General features: G+C 53.5%; 1 protein-coding gene across 1 annotated transcript; it reads left to right on the top strand.

The window, feature by feature from the left end:
* The first annotated feature begins 13617 nt into the window (after positions 1–13617).
* LOC135406278 (zinc finger protein 572-like) lies at positions 13618–17518 on the top strand. Its single transcript, XM_064640702.1, has 3 exons — positions 13618–14089; positions 16497–16575; positions 16764–17518. The coding sequence occupies exons 2-3, from the start codon at positions 16524–16526 to the stop codon at positions 17516–17518; spliced, it is 807 nt and encodes a 268-aa protein (XP_064496772.1). The 5' UTR covers positions 13618–14089; positions 16497–16523.
* The last annotated feature ends 1115 nt before the right edge of the window (positions 17519–18633 follow it).

Here is an 18633-nt window from a genome sequence, read left to right as displayed (position 1 = left end):
AGCCCACCTGGGACCCCCCAAATCTCCTCAGAAACCAAGACCCCCATCAGAGCCCCCCAAACCCCTTCAGGGACCTTCAACCTCCCCCCTGAGTTCCCTCAGGACACCGAACCCCCTCAGGGACCCCTCAAAACGTCCCCGGGAACCCCCGAACCCCCCCGCTAAGCCCTCCCGAGCCCTCCGGCCCTCCCACCCCCAGCCGCGCTCCCCGCAGCCCCGAGGGGATGCCCAGACCCCGCTCTCGCCGCCCCCCGCCAGCTCTCACAGCGAAGTGCAGCGACCGGCACCTTCTCCCCCCTCACGCCACGAGGCCAACATGGCGCCCGCTCTGCCCGCCCCCCGCCTTTACAGACCCGCCCCGCAGCCAATCAGCGCGCGGCCCCGGCCCCGGCCCGCCCTCCGCCTGCGCGGTGCATTGTGGGAGTTGTAGTCCTTGCGGCGGGGAGGATCGGACTGTTTGGGGTTTTGTTTCTCTGTCTTCTTTTATTTTCTCTTTTTTCTTTCTTTCTTTTCTTTATTTCTTCTTTCTTCTTTCTTTTCTTCCCTTTTTTCTCTCTCTTTTTTCTTTTTTCTCTTTTTTCATTTTTTTCTCATTTTTTTCTGATTTTTCTTTCTTTTTTTTCTCCTTTTTCTCTTTTTTCTCCCTTTTTTTAAATTTTTTTTCTTATTTTTCCCTTTTCCTTTTTTTTATACATTGTTTTCTATCAGTTGTTCTTTCAAGGAAGATTTAAACACATATCAAAACAATCTCCAGGTACATATCTTACAACAGCAGATAATCTGCCATTGTTCCAGGTTTGTGAGGATTCCCAAGATCACAAACACCGAGACACCAAGGGTGGAAGTGAAGCATCTTTATCCTGTCCCTTGCCCCAGCCTTCAATCCACACCCAGCCCCGGATTTCTGCAAAGCCGCTGGGCAGGAGCAGGAGATGGAGCTGGTGCTCGGCGGGAGGGGCAGCAACAACAAACCCGTGTCTTTGGCACAGGGGAAGGAATTTGGTGCTTGAGGGGTTACATTCCACAGGCTGCCCTGGGGATCAGCTCATGCTCGGACAGTGAGAACAGCGAGAACATTCCTCATAAAAATGGCAGAGGGAAGGGAGCGGAGGGGGAGCAGGGGCAGGAAAAGGAAGCAGAGCGATGGAAGATGGGCTGGGGCGGTCGGGGCTGGGGGAAGGCGGGCTGGACAACGCCTTGTTTGGTCCAGCAGCTGTTCCAGCTCCAGGGCAGATGTCGGGGGAGCCTCTGCCACAGGGACATGGCCAAACAGACGCTACAAAAGCTCTCAGAGGGGTTGGGGGCTCTGGGCGGGGCTGCGCTCTCGCCTCAAGCCGGGATCTCCCAGGGCAGTGGAACAGCAATTCCTGTCAGCTCCCAGCAAAGATCATTGGGGTTTGCACTGGGGAAATATTGACGCTCCAGCTTCCTCTTCTCTTTTTAGAACTTTGAGCTTGCAGTCGGGTAGAAGGGCTGGGGGGGAGTGGGAAGAGACCCATTTTGAGGGACACATCTCAACCCTCAGTTAGATGGAGCTAAACCCCTGACCTTGCTTAGGAAGAGCTGCTGATGCTCAGTTGTCTTCTTTCCCTTCTGCTTCAGTGGGATATTACATTTCCCTGCAGTATTGGTGACAGAATGCTATGTCAGCTGGAATGGTTTGGTTCTTACAGAAAGCATAAATGCATTTTAAGGAAGGTATTTTTACATAAGTGAGGCCTCCAAAAAAACCCAAAAAACCCCAAAGGTAATATAAGTGCAGAATCAAGTGAACTTTGGGGTTTTCTTTTAAATTCTTGGGTAGAAAAGCCATCCCAGTTAGGGACAGCAATTTATTGCATTGCTGAAAAAGAACCAACAAACAAACAAAAAAAGAAATCTGACTTTGTTCTCTTTCAGATTTGTTTTTGATCATAAGAATCCTTCTAGTGAAAAGAGCTAATTTACTGTCTCTAGAGGAATGTTTTAGGTGTGATTATCACAATATCACAGCTGCTGAAAAGGTCTAAAATAGGACATTGACCTTGAACGTGTTCCTGCATTTAGGATGTGGTGTTTAACATTCAAGAGACAATAGAACTGCAACTCATTTATTAAGGTATCACCTCAAATGTTAACTCTTGCTCTGTACAGACATGCCACAAGGATTGCAGAAAGCTTGCAGTATCCCAGGAAGTACAGGTGGTATTTTATCAGTGTAAATATGTGTAAGATTGTCAAGATTTCTGCTGGCAACACTCCATAACTAAAGTAAGTTTTCCCTTTGCTACTGCACTAGTTTATGATTTCATTTTTACTGACATTCCACCAGTCACATTATTAGCTTCACCAAAAGAAAGGGAAATAATCCTGCATTAATTAGAGCAACTGAATTCCCTCAGTCACCTTATCCTTGGCTGTCTGGGACAGTGATGCACTTCAGCTTCCCTACAGAAACTTCCACTAAAGAAGAGTTTGGGGTGATAGTGAGAGATCCAGATTGAAGGGTGTGCCTGAATTATCTTTAGGGAGGAGACCTTTTTTGGTGGGTGACAGGCAATGTGCCTGTGGCTCCCTTTTTCTGTCTGGGGTTTTTTCCCTTTCTTTTTGTCAGAGGCTTTGGAAAAGGTGTTACTGAATGGAGTTCAGTAACAAGGTAAGGCAATTGCTGTTGTTTCACAGAGACATTTTTTGTCTGCTGGACCTGAGGGGAGCAGCAAAAGCTAAAAGCCTTGCTCTGTGTCTTTGTGAACACACTGTGGGTGAGTTCAAAGGAGCATTCAGAGGTTGTGTGGTGTGAGCCTTTTTCCCTCAGATCAAAACAAGGAGTAATTAATGCTAAATCCAGCAGGTGGCTTTCAAGTCATAACTTGGTCCAGTTTGTCCAGCTGTGTCCAAACAGGTGAGGGAAATCTGGAACTTTAGAAGGGTTAGTTTTTTACCTCCTTAGCAGGATACCCAGGGGTGCACCAAGTGCCTGCCAGTGAGGAGCACAAGAGACCAGGAGACAGTGACAATATTGTTCTAATGTTGATCTCACTGGAGCACAGAGTGAGATCACACCCGAGTTATGTTTCTTTAATTAGTGATTGGGAATAAAGAGGAAATCACAGAGTTGATGACACTTTAGGATTTATTTCACACTCTTAGCAATAAGGTATTTTCCAGCTGGACTTTGTTCCATGGTATATTGCAAATTTCTATCTCAAGTTAACAGTCTACTTCTTCCCAAAGAAATTCTCAGCAGCTAACACCCTTCCATCATCTGGCTCTTTCCCTGATGGCTTGAGCTTGTTGCTCCTTTGGGTAAATACCCATTTGACACAATGCACTGGGCAGCTTCTGCCAAGTGCCACTGAATCTCACTTCTTCCCTTGCCTTGAGGTAGCTGTGCTTTAAGAATCTGGCTGTTCAGATGCCCTGAAATGTCTCTTGTATTTCAGTGTGAAGAAACTTAATGATGTGCTGTTTGGCACACATGAAAAATTCCCTGCCCAGAGAGCCATGGAAATGTAGGTGCTGCTCAGTGATGCCCCTTGGCTGGGACAGGCACTGCTGAGGATGTTTTCCTTCCCCTCTCTGATTCCATCCCCACTGTTTTGCACAGACTCCTTGGGGTCAGATTTTGCACTGTGCAGTTTGATAAGTTAGTGCAGATGTGTGTTTGCAGGCATGTCCTTCTTCTGTATTCCTGGATGAAATTCAGTAAACTGATACCTGGCTTGAGCTTTTTTTTCCTCCTATAGTACTCTTTTTATTTATTTCTCCAGAACAGCTGGAGAAAATGAAGGTACACTTAGCCCCAGTTCACTTGCTGCTGTAATCTCTTCACCTCTTTTTCTTTTCCCCTCCCCCAAACTGATGGGTAACTGTGAAACCCAAGGTCAGGAATGTGGTTGGAATTCCAGGCCCCAGTCTGGGGGAGGGGACACTTTCAGCCCCCGGGGGAAGAAGCCACTGCTTTGTTTATCAACAGGCAAAGGACAGCCCAGGATTTCTGGCTCTCCAAGCAGCAGCACTGGCAGGGAAGAGCTGCTGGCTTGGATGGAAGAGGGTTGAGAGAAAAGTAGTGATGGCTCCCAGGGGGAGAGGAAAAACGTGTTATTTGGGGTGTAAAGGGGGGGATGACAAGCTAACAAGGCAGTGGAAGGCACAGGAACAGGAAAAGGAGGGATTAGAGGAGACAGATCAGGACAGGAGAGACCCTCATGTTTCAGCCCCTGAATATCAAATCTTAGGAGAGAATGAAAGAAAGCAGAAATGAAGCTCACCTGTCCTTGGGTGAGTTCCCAAATGGATCAGCTGTCATATTTTAAGGAGGGAACTTAACACAGAAAAGTGACCCCATCAAATGACACATGGACAGGGATTCCTTATGGGTGATTTTTATATGAGAGAACACGTACACATGCAAAGATTTGAAAGCATTTTGGAATAAAAACTATTGAAAAAGAGCCATTTTGGGTATAAATCTATAAACAGACACTTGGAGAGATACTCAGCACAAACAATACATTTGCATTTTCATGTTTTGCTCCTGTGCACATGTAAATCAGTTTGTAGGACCTGTATTTTGAGTTCATACAGTGATACAGAGAACTATACATAAAGACATCATATTGAAGTTCTGATTTGATCCCCAAATCTCTGTTTATCAATCTGTTACTTAAAGATGCTCTAATGCAGTACCCTGCATTAGTACCTCTCATTTTAAAATGTGTTAAAAACAGGTGGTTTTTTTGCCCTTGATGTTTCTACAGAGTACTTATATTTTACTCTCCATTTCAGAGCTCTTTAATCCAGTGCTCACAAGCCAATCTACATCTTGATGACAGAATTCCCATTTAACAATACAAACAGCATAATGCTACTGGTAATTAAGCTTTTACTGCCTGCTTTTCTACAGTGGTCTGAGCTGTAGTTTTGCTGTGGTGGTTCCAATTCCTAAACTTAACTGTATTTATACCATGTTTGTAGGCAGCAGGCCCAGTCTTCACATAACATTAAATACATGACACTGGAATCTCTGCTGTTAACAGACACAAACATGTCTATTGAACCTGTATACTTTGGAATTTGGTTCTGTTACTGTATTTACTTGCTAAAATACTTTGAAACAGATCTGGAGAGGGCATTTGTGTTTCCATTTGTGAGTGGCATTACTGCATTTTGAGGGTGTGCACTGATTAGTTTTGATCTGAAAGACTGCCATGTGCATCATGTCAGGGCTCCAGTCACCAAAGATTTTGTAAGGGTTGAGCTGCATTCTAAGAAATTATTGTCTTTCCAGTGCTGTTTTGTTTTTTTTTTTCCTGGCCAGAAAAAGCCTGTGTCTGTTTTTGCTGGTAGGGGCAGGAACACTTTGAACCTGGAAAATAAGTATGGCCTCTTAGTGGTAATTTTAAGGCAAGGTAGTAGGTTCTGAGAGAAAAAATGCATTCCTAATTCATTACTGACTCTTTCAACACAGAGTTCTGGGAGTGTGTTTCAGCGCAAACAGTGTCTCTAAAGCTGAGTGTGGTCATTGTGCTGGAAGAAGTTTCATCAGGGACCTTTCAGGTGACAGAAGAACAACTCTGAGCTGGCTCTGAGCGGGGGTTGCTGGAACCGGGCTGGGTGATGTTTATGCAGGCGTGCCCACAGGGCTGGGGGTTTAATGCCCTTGCAGTTCAGCAAAACTTGCTTTACAAAAGAACTAAACCCCCAAACACTGCAGAGGTCTGGGCACCCTCCCAGATTTACTAATGCAGAGCCAGGACAGCGCAGCCCTTGGCTCATTAAAATGAGGCTGAGTTAGTGCACTCTGATCCCTGCACACTCACAGAGGAAATGGAGCAGTTCTGGAGCTTTGATTTCTCTTTCTTATGTCTAAATACACACATCTAAAGGTCCAAATATTGGCACAGGGTGTAGATATAATATATATATGTTAGGATGCAGCTCTAATCTGTACAGGAGCACACGGAGCTGTATTTGCTCCCAGTTTCACCCAGGATGTTAAGGAATGGATTTGAGGGCTCCTTTTGTTAGGAATGTCTGGTGGTTTTTTTCCTAGCTAAGTAGAGAAGGAGGCTTTCAATTCTTAAATAGTTAATTATATAATTTTTATGGTTTTATATATCATATTATATATACACACATATTCATATACGAGTGTATACACTCTCCTGTGTCCCTTCTGTGTTCCTGCTATGGAGTGACGATATTTTTGTTCTAAGCTAATTCACTGCAGCTGTTTTGGGTACAACTAATGTCAAGCAGCAAAGCTGTAACATGCCAGAAACAGGCTACAGTGTGTTGAAGACACAGCTTATGTTTGATTGTGTAAATACAGAGAGTTAGTTGGGTTTATCTGAGAGCCTGGCAGAAGGAGAGAGGAGCAGCACAAACTGTTTTCAGTAACTGTGCTGTTCAGACACCTGATAAGATGGAGAGTGCTTTGGAACTACTGATGTGCTTTGAATAAGAAAAGAATAATCAGGTCCATTGGCACTGGCTTATCAGGAAGGAAGTAAAATGCCAGCACTTTTACATTAGAAAAAGAAATGTTTTAGACACTTTGGGCCATTTTTGCATTGACATTAAATAGCAGGTGCTTTTGCCTGTGCTGTAATGAGTGGAAGGATTTATTACCCTGACAGAATGACAGGTGAATGTGTTCAGAGAGGAGTCCTCAGCAGCAATAACAACTCTTTGGATAAGTGGCCACATCTATTCCTGCTTTTGGTAGAGATTCAGGAGTTCTCTCCTTTCTTTCTCCTGAAGTGCAGTGGCTCACTAAGTATGGGCAGTTTTTCAGAGTGTCACATCCTTGTGCATTTTGTAATATCCTGGCAGCATGTTTGATATTGGGCATGTAACAGGCTGTTCATAAAATAATGCTGGATCATTGACTGGTGTGTCCTCTGCCTTCAGTCCCTGGGTATTTTCATGTTCCAAAAAGAAAATATCTCAGCCTGTGCTGGGAAGGGAAGGTGGGATTCACCATTAACTTACCCCAGCAGGCATGAAACATGCTCAGATGCACTATTGTCTTCTCAAAGTTTACTGATTTTTGGTTTTGTACCTGTTCAAAATTAATTTCTAGGTTCTTTCACATGCTTACAATTAATTTGGGGAGATTCAAATTCGATCAATGACAGTGCACGAACACATTTGATTGATTTTGGATTCTAATTGATTCCTGTCAATGAGATCCCTGTGACACTCTGAAATCAATGATATGTGAGTCAACCAAGGCACCCCTGTTCTGTACATTAGGCAGCAGTTGGGAATTTAGGAACTAAATGTTCACAAGCCATAAATGGAGAAAATGTTTAGATTTCAATAGCCCTTTGTCTGGCATTTATTCACCCAAATATGTTTCTTGGGAAAGTTAGTTTTGCAAAGGGCAGGCTTTCAGTGAAAGAAAGGTCATTGATTTAAGGTTTATTACATTTTAGCTAAAAACAACAGGCTCCATTTGGGTGTAAAATAATTTAAGTATTTCCTGCAGGCAACCTTCATGCTTTAGAGCTGTTGCTCAAAGGTTTCATTCTTCTATGAAGGTGTCAACTGTAAATATAAAAATGCCTCACTGAAAATGTAATGGTTCAAAGATTCTAACTGAAATAAAAATTCCTGCCTGGGAAAGCACTATAATCAAAATAAAGTGCTCTTAACTTTTTTTTTTCCTGTGGAGGCCGCATTTGAAAAGAGTGCTTCAAGGCAGCAGGGTTGGTAGGGAATGCCAATTGTTATTCATTTATTCATCTACTCTCCCCCACAGATGATGATAGTCCAGCTTTGGAATCAGCAACACACTTCAGCCACTAATACAAGGCAATATGTGAGCTGCTGCTGCTTCCAAAATGCAGTATCCTGGCATTTCAGTCAACTTTATAATCTGGCAAAAACCCACTTGGCAATATTAAAATCTAGTTCTGAAAAACTTTTATTTTTGAAAGCCTTTTATGTTTTTTTGTATCTTTTTAGCATATATTCAATTTCTTGGGAGCAGTGGCCAGGATGTTCACTTGATGGCTGACTGGGGGGGGGGAGTCTCCCCTCACCCCCGGCTTTTTTTTTCCTCCCCTTTAATTTTAAAAAGAGGTGTGATAACTGTGCATTAGGTAATGCTGGAACAGGAATCCTGCAGATGCAGCTGTTTGACAACATTAAGGTGGGGGGATTGTACCATTGTTAGGGAAGTTAGCAGAGATTTTCCAAGCTGAGAAGGACAGCCTGCTGCCAAGCTCTGGCATCTGTCTTAAGAAACCTTTTGCTTCAAGGATGCCCTGAGGAAAATGATGGCTGGATGCTTTTCTGAAGGCACAAAGGGCCTGTTTTCTCTTCCACAGCATTCAGAATGGGACTCCTTGTTCCAGCCTGCCTGCTCAGGGTTTTGTGGTGCTGGGTTAGGGTTTTCATGGGGTTTTTCTCCTGGGATAAAGTTGTGTACAGTGAATATTGATTATTCATCCCATGTCTTGGTCACTGTCTGCATCTTGAATTTGACCCAGAGTCTGGGTAAATGAGGAATGCATTGAAACAAAGTCAAGGATCCTTCAGTGACTTGTTTCTGTGAGTTCAATCTTCTGAGACCTCTGATGAGTCTGGCAGGGCAGTGCCTGTGTGCAGAGGGGCAGGGAAAGAGAGTCCCAGCACAGCAGCAGTGCCAGGGAGCAGCAGCATTTGGCCTGTTGAGAGCTGCTCTTTTTCTCCTGCCCCCCTCCCCTTCTGGGCCTGGGTGAGGCCTCAGTGCTCTGGGCCTTGGTCCCTGGGCTGGGCTGGGTCAGTCCTGTGGCCATGGCACTGCTGCCATGAGCTGGGCTCCACTGCACTCTTTCCACCACACAAGGGGCTCCATTTGCTCAGGCACAGCCTGAAGCCTCAGCTCTTCTTCTCCAGGGCTCTCAAGAAGAAGGCCAAGGAGCAGACTCTCCAGAGGGTCCTTGCCTTGCTGGTTTCTCCCTGGAGTCCGTGTGCTGCCCTCAGGGTCCCCCTGTGGGGGCTCAGGGGCTGAGGCTGCTCCAGCTGGTGCTGGTGGTGGCCAGTGCCCCTGGAGATGGCAAATGGGGCCTGAGGAGCCCGGGGCCGATTCTCTGCTGCTGTGCTGGGGAGCGGGGCTGGCCCTGGGGCTGCAGGAGCTGCCTGAGCTGCTGATGTGCTGAGCATTGCAGACCCAGAGGGCCTGTCCCTGAGCTCCATGGCCTCCAGTCCTGCTGCAGGGCCAGCCCTGAGTGTGCTGCTCTGCTGGGCTGGGGCAGGGGCAGGAGATGGGGGGAGCAGGGAGGGGCTGGACTGGGCAGTGCCAGGGAGGGGAAAACCCCAGTGTTGAGCTGAAGTGTGTGAGTGGGCAGGGTGGGGGCTCTGCAGGGCTGAGGGGCCTCCAGCCCCTGGCAGTGGCAGCAGGAGCCAGGCAGACACTGCCCCTGCTGCCAGGAACTGGGGGGGTGTGCAAGGGAAGGACTCGTGTCCCTGCACAGCCCTGGGGGTGTGAGCAGGGCAGGAGCCCAGCTCAGCTCTGGAGCCCTGTCAGAGCCCTGACAGCTCTGGGGTGACTCCAGGAACAGCCTTCACTGGCCCAGGGACATTCATCTCCCCAGCCTCACACACATCCCCTGCAAATGGCCCTGTCTCCTCCATCACCCTCCTCTGCCTTTCTGGCCTGGCCCTTTCATTTCACACCAGCAAAGCAGCCTGGGCACCATCTCACCTGGGCACTCAGGGGGCTTCTGTGAGCAGCAGTGGCAGATTTCTCTGGAAGGTGCACTTGTCCCCTGTCCCATGGCACAGCTCAGAGGATGAATACACTCCCAGGCACACACATCCTGGAGAGCTTTTTCAAGACAAAAATAGGGAGAGGAAGAACAGAAGAGGCAAAATTAGAGAGATGAAAGGTGCCCCAAAAATCAGGAGCTTCCTCTGAGCCATGTTTCCATAACTGAATAATTGGTGGGATATTTAGTTTGATAAGTAGCTGCAAAAAACCTATTCATGTACATAGTGAAAGAATCAGCTTAATATATATAGAAGGTGTTGTCAATGAGAAAAACTGGAGAAAAATTGTTGAAATTAAAAAAAAAAAAAAAGGTCTGACAATGCTGGCCAGGAAGCCTTCAGCAATTCCCAAGAGTTCCGTTCTCTAGAGGTTTCAAGTGTCTCCTAAATTCCACACTCCTGGCTTCAGGCAGAGCAGTCCCAGAGCTGGCCACTGCCCAGAGACGCCCTGGGGCAGCTCCAGTGCCCAAGTGGGACAAGTGGCCCAGGGTGTGTGGGAGCCCTTTGGAGCAGGAGCTGGTGGGCAGGAAGGGCCCAGCTGGGGAGGGGCAGGGAGGAGGGAAGGGCCCGGCTGAGGAGGGGCAGGGAGGAGGGAAGGGCCCAGCTGAGGAGGTTCCTGTCCAGCCCACAGCACACCGGGTCCCTCGGGGCCCAGCTGAGGAGGTTCCTGTCCAGCCCACAGCACACCGGGTCCCTCGGGGCCCAGCTGAGGAGGTTCCTGTCCAGCCCACAGCACACCGGGTCCCTCGGGGCCCAGCTGAGGAGGTTCCTGTCCAGCCCACAGCACACCGGGTCCCTCGGGGCCCAGCTGAGGAGGTTCCTGTCCAGCCCACAGCACACCGGGTCCCTCGGGGCCCAGCTGAGGAGGTTCCTGTCCAGCCCACAGCACACCGGGTCCCTCGGGGCCCAGCTGAGGAGGTTCCTCTCCAGCCCACAGCACACCGGGTCCCTCGGGGCTGCGCTGCCGGGGCCGTGCCCGGCACTGACTGCGGAACCTCCCGGGGTGCCCCGCGCGAGGCGGGGGCGGGGCGGAGGGCGGGCAGGGGGCGTGGCCGCGCGCTGATTGGCTGCGGCGGGGGTGTGTCCATGCGAAGCGCGCGAAGGGCGCCATCTTTGGCGCGGGGGGATTCGGGGGCGGCCCCGGGCAAAGCTGCGCTCGGGTGTGTGAGCTGGGGGGGTCTGCGGGGGGAGCGGGTCTGGGGATCCCCTCGGGGGCTGCGGGGAGCGCGGCTGGGGGTGGAAAGGCTGGAGGGCTCGGGAGGGCTTAGCTGAGGAGTTCGGGGGTTCCCGAGGAGATTTTGAGGGGTCCCTGAGGGGGTTCGGTGTCCTGAGGGGACTGGGGGGGGGGGGGGGGGAGGTTGAAGGTCCCTGAAGGGGTTTGGGAGTCCCTGAAGGAGTTTTGGTTTCTGAGGGGATTGGGGGGGTCCCAGGTGGGCTTGGGGGATCTCTGAGGGGGTTTGGGGGTCCTGGGTGGGCTTTGCGGGGACCTTTGCAGCAGTTTTTGTGGTCTCTAGATGGTTCCAGACGGCTTTGAGGCTCCCTTAGAGGGACTGGGGGGGTCCCTGAATGGGCTTGGGGGGGTCCCAGGTGTGTTTTGCGGGTCACTGAGAGGGTTTAGGGACTCCGGGGGGGGGGATGAGGTCTCTTAGGGGAGTTGGGAGGTCCTTGAGGAGGTTTCGATGGGTCCTGGGGTGCATTTCTGAGGGGATTTCAGGGGGTTTGAGGGGATTTTGTGGAGTCCCCTAAAGCCCAGCAGTGGGTTCAGAGGGTCCCCCAGGCCCCAGGGGAGGGGTACTAGTGATGCTCCCCAAAATCGGAGGGGGGATATATACTACATCCGGGTAAGAGGATTCCAGTGCCCCCAGTATATCCCAATAACCTCCCAGTGACCCTCAGTATAGCCCAGTAACCCCCCAGTGACCACCCAGTGTATCCCAGTGAGCACCCAGTAACCCCCAGTATGGCCCAGTAACCTCCCAGTGTCCCCCCGTGTGTCCTGGTATCCCCCAGTAACTCCCCAGTTCTCTGCCAGTGCCCCCCAGTGTGCCCCAGTTCACCTCCAGTCCCTCCCAGTGTCCCTCAGTAACGCCCCAGTCCCTCCCAGTGCCCCCTGGTTCCCCCCAGTGTGTCCCAGTATCCCCCAGTAATCCCCCAGTGCCCCCAAAGCCCCCCAGCTGTCCCCAGTGTGTCCCCAGATGCCCTTGGCCTTTCTGTGAGCATGGTGGGGAGGGGGGATGTTTTTGGTGTCAGAGGGTCCAGGGGGGGCTCCTGGGGTGAGATGGAGGGGTGGGGACATCAGGGATGGGGTTTGGGGACATCAGGGATGGGGTTTGGGGACAGTGGGGTGGGGTATGGGGACAGTGGGGTGGGGTATGGGGACAGTGGGGTGAGGTATGGGTATGGGGAACGTGGAATTAGGGGGAATTATGGCCATGGAAAGGCCCTGGGGACATTGGAGACACCAGGGGGGTTGCAGGGTGTTAAGGGGGGAATTAGGGACACCAAGAAAGTCTTGGGAACCCCAGGGGGGTCTCAGGACTCACCTGCTCTTGGTGCTGCCCCTCCTCTTTCCCCCTAGACATCATTAACCCCCCCAATGTCTCCCAACCCCCATTTTCCTTTGAATCCCCTCCCCCTACAGATCCCTTGGACAACCCAAGACCCCTTTTAACTCCCCTAAATGCACCCAAAGCACCCCAAAACCCCCAAATTCTAATCCAACCCCCCCCCACGTCCCCCCAAATTTCCCCCAGCCCCCCTTCAAATCCCTTCCAACCCCCCCAAAGAGGGATCACCCGGCACCCTGGGACAGGAGCACAGTGGCTGTACTGGGGGCACTGGGCTGTACTGGGAGGGCACTGGAGGGGGCTCAGGTGTCCCACAACAATGTGGCCCAGCTCCAGGAGAGATCTGGGGAGCAGTGAGGAGGTACTGGTCTGTACTGGTCTGTCCTGGTTTGTACCCCCAATCCCCAAAGCCCCTCCCCAGCTCCCCCAGGACTCTCCCGCACCCCAAATCCCCCCAGGCCCCCCCGGCCCCTGACTTGTTCCTGCTGCCCCTTGAGCATCTGCAGCTGCTGCAGAACCAGGCATTTCATCAGCAAATGTGCAGGTGACCCCAAGCTGGGGTGTGTTGATGTGCTGGAAGGCAGGAGGGCTCTGCAGAGGGACCTGGCCCAGCTGGATCCATGGGCTGATTGCAAGGGGATGAGGTTCCAGCAGGCCAAGGGCCGGGTCCTGCCCTTTGGCCACAAGAAGCCCCGTCAGCCCCCCGGGCTGGGGCCAGAGTGGCTGGAGAGCAGGCAGGCAGAAAGGGAGCTGGGAGTGGGGATGGACAGGAAGCTGAACAGGAGGCAGAGTGTGGCCAGGGGGCCAAGAGGGCCAATGGAGTGAGGAAGTGTGGCCAATGTGTGAGGAAGAGTGTGGCAGCAGGAGCAGGGAAGGGATTGTTGGGCTGGAGTGAGCGCTGGTGAGGCCACCCCTGGAGTGCTGTGTCCAGCTCTGGGCCCCTGAGTTGAGGAAGGCCCTGGAGGGGCTGGAGCAGGAGCAGAGAAGAGCAGCGAGGCTGGGGAAGGGAGTGGAGCACAAGTGGTGTGAGGAGAGGCTGAGGGAGCTGGGGGTGCTGAGGCTGGAGAAGAGGAGGCTCAGGGGAGACCTCCTGACTCTCTGCAAGTCCCTGCCAGGAGGTTGGAGCCAGGTGGGGGTGGGGCTGTTGTGCCAGGAAGCAGCAGTAGGACAAGAGGGCTGGGTCTGGAGCTGTGCCAGGGGAGGTTTAGGTTGGATATTGGGAAGCAATTTTTTACCAAGAGAGTAATCAGGCCTTGGAATGGCTGGGCAGGGAGGGGGTGGAGTCCCTGTCCCTGGAGGTGTTGAAGGTGAGAGTGGATGTGGCCTCAGTGCCATGGTCTGTGAAGCACAGCAGGGTTGGATCCAGGGCTGGACTTGATCTCAGAGGTCTTTTCCAACCCAGCTGATTCTGTGATTCTCTGATTGCCATTCCTGTGGCAGCACATGCTTGAGGCTCCATCCCCAGGGTGAGAGAGATGTCTGTCCATATCTATCTGCAAGGTTAGTCTGTAAATGTGTGGTGTTAGCAAAGCAGGCTGAGTTGTGGGCTGGTTGTAGAAGGAGAAAGAAGCCCCCAGCCCAGTGCAAGCAGGCAGCCCTCAGCTTGCACCTGATGTCCCCTCCCTGCAGGTTCCTGTCCTTGAGCCCAGGCCCTGAGGTGAGGCTGAGAATAAGTGCAAGGCAGAGGTGCTGCTGAGGAAGGAGAGCCCCGTGGTGGGGAAGGCACAAAGCTGTGTTTGCCCATCCCCGAGCAGGTGCTGTGTCCATCCCCTGTGTGCCAGGTGAGCTGGGGCTTTGCTGCAGAGCTGCGGGCGCTGATTTGAGCGGCTGCAAGTGCTGAGATGGTGGGCACCCAGGAACACCAACTGTGCCTGGCCACGGAGCCTGCAAGGAGGAGCAGAGACAGCCCTGGCAGTGTGGGGGGCCAGGTTGTCCCTGTGCCTTCCCCTGCAGGCCCTGGCTGTCCCTGCTGGGTCCCTGTCCATCCCCATCAGGTCCCTGCCCGTCCCCCCGGGCTGAGCTCCCCCCAGGAAGTGCCGTGGAGCTGAAGCTGCTGCCATCCCCCCCTGCAGCCGCTGCCCCAGCCAAGGGAGCAGCAAAGGCAGGGCCCGGAGCAGAGGCAGCAGCAGGGGAGCCCTGGGGGGGCCGGGAAGCTCTTGTGTGGGTCAGGAAAGAGGTGCTGGGCACGAGGCCGGGGCTGTGCTGAGCAGGCCCAGCCCTCACATCCCCCCAGCCAACGCCGGCTGCCCGGGGGGCTTGGGAGGGACCCCCAGGCCGTGTGCCCCACACTGAGCTGGCAGAGAGAGAGCCAACGGACAGGGCCACGGGCAGGGCCACGGGGGAGGGACAGGCAGGGCCATTGCAGGGCCACGGTGAGGGCACAGCCTGTGGCAGCAGAGCTGCCCAGGGCCGGGGGCAGCCGGGGCTGTTGGGACCAGCCAGTGCTGGGGCCGAGCAGAGCACGAGGCCTCTTGCAGAGCCCTGGAGCAGCCTCCCACTTACCAGCCCTGCCCTGGTGGGGTGACACTGTCCCCTCCCTACAGGACACTCCCCCAAAAAACTTCGTGGGGGCCTTTGGTGTCTATTCCTGGTTGGTGATTCCTGCTGAGGACCTGAGGGAGCCTCTGCAATCCCATCCATGGGACACAGTCTCCTCTGCAGAGCTTGTCTCCCTGCAGACTTTGCAGGGAAATCTGTGCTGGCAGCCTGAGTATGTCAAGACCCCCCACGCTCCCCCCCAGGATATTTGGGACGAGTTCCCCCTTCCTGGGCACCCGTGGGATGGGGGGCGATTGTTCTCCTGCTGTTGCTGTTGCTGCTCCACCCCTGTCCCGGCCCTTCCTGCCGCTGTGGGGTGAGCGGAGCGGCCACGATGGGAAAGGGGGGAGAGGAGCGAAAAGAGCGGGTGGGACCCCCAAAGGGAGTGCGAGGGGCGGTGGGTCACCCCCAAAGGGAGCTGGGGGAGCGGGGTTTGGGGGGCCGATGGGGAAGGGGTGGGAGAGGGGGGCTGAGGGGAGGGGAGGGAGTGGGACTGGGGTTGCTGTGGGGGTGCCTCGGTGTCCCCGTGCCTTGATCCCTGGAGAGTAGGGGAGGCTGGAGAGAGGGGGGAGCTGTGAGAGCCCCGAGAGCTGGAGAGGGGGGAGCTCGGGCCCCCTGTGCCGAGCCAGCGTTCAGGGCCCTGCTGTTGGTGCCAAATTGCCCCTGGTCAGGCTGAGCCCAGAGCCCGCCCACGTGTCAGGGGGCCCGATCCGCTCCCTGCTCTCGTTGCCCTGGGGCAGCCTCTGGTGTCCCCCCGCCCGTGGGGCTGTTTGGGTGCCTGGGGCACAGCCGGCCCTTGTGCAGGGCTGTGCCCTTGGGGGCTGTTGGGGGTGGGTGGGAGGTGTTTTTTGGGGGCTGGGCTGGGTTGGGGTCAGAGCCCTGGTGGTGGGTGGGGGATGCGAGTCCCCCCACGATGGGGGTTGGTGTTGCTGGGTCAGGCCCCGCCAGCTCCATTGTCAGCCCAGTGCTGATGGGGGGGACACAGCGGGATTGGGGCCCCCCCGGAGTGCTGGGGGTGGGTGTGGAGCCCGGGAGCTGCCGAGTGTGGAGGGCAGAGCAGGGCAATGCTGGAGCTGGGGGACCCCCGGCAGCCTGGAGGGGGGAGCACGGAGAGGGAGGAGCCCCGGGACCCTCAGGAGCCTGAAACGGGGGGTGTGGAGAATGGGAAGCCTGGACAGTGGGGACCCCTGGAATCCCTGGGACAACAGAGTGGAGAACCTGGAGAGGGGGAATGTCTGGGAACGTGACCCCTTGAAGGCGAGAGTCAGAGAAGGGACCCTTGGGACCCCAGACACTCCCAGCATCCCTAAGGGGGACCCCCAGCATCCCAGACAGGGGAGACCCTCCAACCCCAGAGGGGAGAGACCAGAGAGGGGGAACTTCTGGGAGAGATTTTTTTTGACTAATCTTCATATTTTTGGAGTATATTTCATCTGAATCTCAAGTTTTTGCAGTTTGAGGGTGTGGGGCTCTTCTTGCTATTTCTGAGGGGGTTTTTGCCTGAATCTGGGTGGTTTGGGTTTTTCTGGGCTGAATCTTGGTGTTTTGGAGGTTTTTATGGTCACAGGATGCCCGGTGAGTTCTAGAGATGGACTTGGGCAGGAGGAACCCCCAAGGCAACGTGCTCAGCCCTTGTTTCCCCCCCATCAGGATTTGTCCTTCCCAAAGCTTGGGCGGATGGAGGAGGAGGCTGCGAGGAAGAGGAAGATGCCTTGGGCCCCCCAGGCAGGTGAGGAGGCAGTCAGTGTCCCTTTGGGCGGGTGTTGTGCTGGCTCTGTCAGCCGAGCATGGCCCCGGCTGCAGGACAACCCCGCTGGCGCCGCCGTCCTGCCGGGGCCGGAGTTGGGGGGATGTCCTTGGCCTTCCCTGTGGGCCGGAGGCAAATCCCCTGCCTGTCCTTGTTGCTTCCTGCCCCAGGCCCCGAGCTGAGGACGGAGAGCCCGGAGGACAAATCCCCCCGGCAGAGCCTGGTGGGAGAGGCCGTTTTGAAGGGCTCCCCAGCCCAGGAAGGCAGCAGGGAGGAAAAGGGCCGGAGATCCCCCCGCAGGAGGGGCTCCAAAGCCAGCCCAGGGGGCTCTGAGGAGGAAAGAGCCAGCCTGTGCCGGGAAGGCGGCCAGAGCTTGAGGGGAAGCTCTGAGCTGGTGGTCCCTGATCAGCCTCCCAGCGGGGAGAAGCCCTTCAGGTGCTTGGAATGTGGGAAGAGCTTCAGGAAGAGCTCCTACCTCCTCACCCACCAGCACATCCACACTGGGGAACGGCCCTACACATGTAGGGAATGTGGGAAGAGCTTCAGGAACAGCTCCAACCTGATCCAACACCAGCACATTCACACTGGGGAACGTGACTACAAGTGCTTGGAATGTGGGAAGAGGTTTAAGACCAGCTCCAATCTCCTCCTGCATGAGCGAACGCACACGGATGAGAGGCCCTTCCGCTGCACCGACTGTGGGAAGGGCTTTAAGCGGAACTGCATCCTCATCATCCACCAGCGGACACACACGGATGAGAGGCCCTTCCGCTGCACCGACTGCGGGAAGGGCTTTAACCGGAACTGCACCCTCGTCAGGCACCGGCGCATCCACACCGGCGAGAGGCCCTACAAGTGTGGGGAGTGTGGGAAGAGCTTCACCCAGAGCGGTAACTTGACCAAACACCGACGGACCCACCAGTAAGGGGAACCCTGCGAGTGCCCCGACTGCGGGAAGAGCTTCGGCCGCTGCTTCCACCCCGAATGAACCCCCTGATGGGGAGGCAACCCCTGGAGTGCAGTGACTGTCAGTCCATCCCTTTCGACCACAAAGGGCCAGTCCCCTTTCCCAGGGGCAGCTTCTTCCAACAGAACCCTTCTTGGGGGTTGTGTGTGGAGATTCCTGCCTTGGCTGGGGACGCCCCAAGGTCACTGCTGGAGGTTGAGAGCAGAGATCTCCCCACCAGCGTTGGTCTCGGGGAGTTCCATCCATCTCTAATTAAGAATTATTGCTTTTGTGCCAGCTTCAGTAGAATTGCTTCAACAATTGCTTTAGTGTAGAGCACTGTCCTATCTTCTCCTGTACTCCTGGTAGTTTTAGTGTTTGTATTGTGCAGTAAATAATTCTGATGAAGATCTTCTGTCTGATCATTTGTAACCCTAAATAAGTTCATTTCTATCAATAGTTCTGATTTGCCATCATTAAAAGCTGGGGGACAAAAGTGGTTCAGTCACAGCTCTGTAATTCCTCTAAACTGAAACTGTTGGTATGATGCAAGGCTGAGATTGGATCCAGCAGCCCCCAGCACCCCACAGGAAGTTGGGAGCTCAGGGGGGCCACCCCCCTTTGCCAACCCCCCTGTGCCCAAAGACCCCCATGGGACCGTTGGACCCACCAGCCCACCCTCCCTTTTCCACCCTTCTCCCTGTTCCTTCCACTTTCCCATTGTCCCCTCAATCCCCATTTTCCTCCCGACCAGTTTTGGGCTCCCAACCCCCACTTTTTACCCCCTTTCCTTTGGTTGTTGAAGGATAAAATGAGGCTGCACACACAGAGTTCCATTTCAGGACTTGTTTGCCGACACTTTTCTGTGTCCCCTTTTATTCCTCTTCTCTCGTGAGCAGCACTCAGTGTTTGTCTTTTAGTCCATCAGAATTCCCAGCATGGCCCCAAAGCAGTGCCCTGATCCCACACATTCCCCTCCCCTCATGTGCTGGCTGTTCAGCCACCAGAGAAAAACACAGGCTGGTCATGGAGGCTGGTTCAAGAGCATTTGCACTTGGAGAAACAACCTTCTGTCTCTCCAAGCACTCAGCCAA

This window comes from Pseudopipra pipra, chromosome W (assembly GCF_036250125.1).
Source record: "Pseudopipra pipra isolate bDixPip1 chromosome W, bDixPip1.hap1, whole genome shotgun sequence".
Lineage (NCBI taxonomy): Eukaryota > Metazoa > Chordata > Aves > Passeriformes > Pipridae > Pseudopipra > Pseudopipra pipra.
The sequence above is the reverse complement of the archived record's forward strand: the minus strand, read 5'-3'. Positions and strand labels throughout refer to the sequence as shown.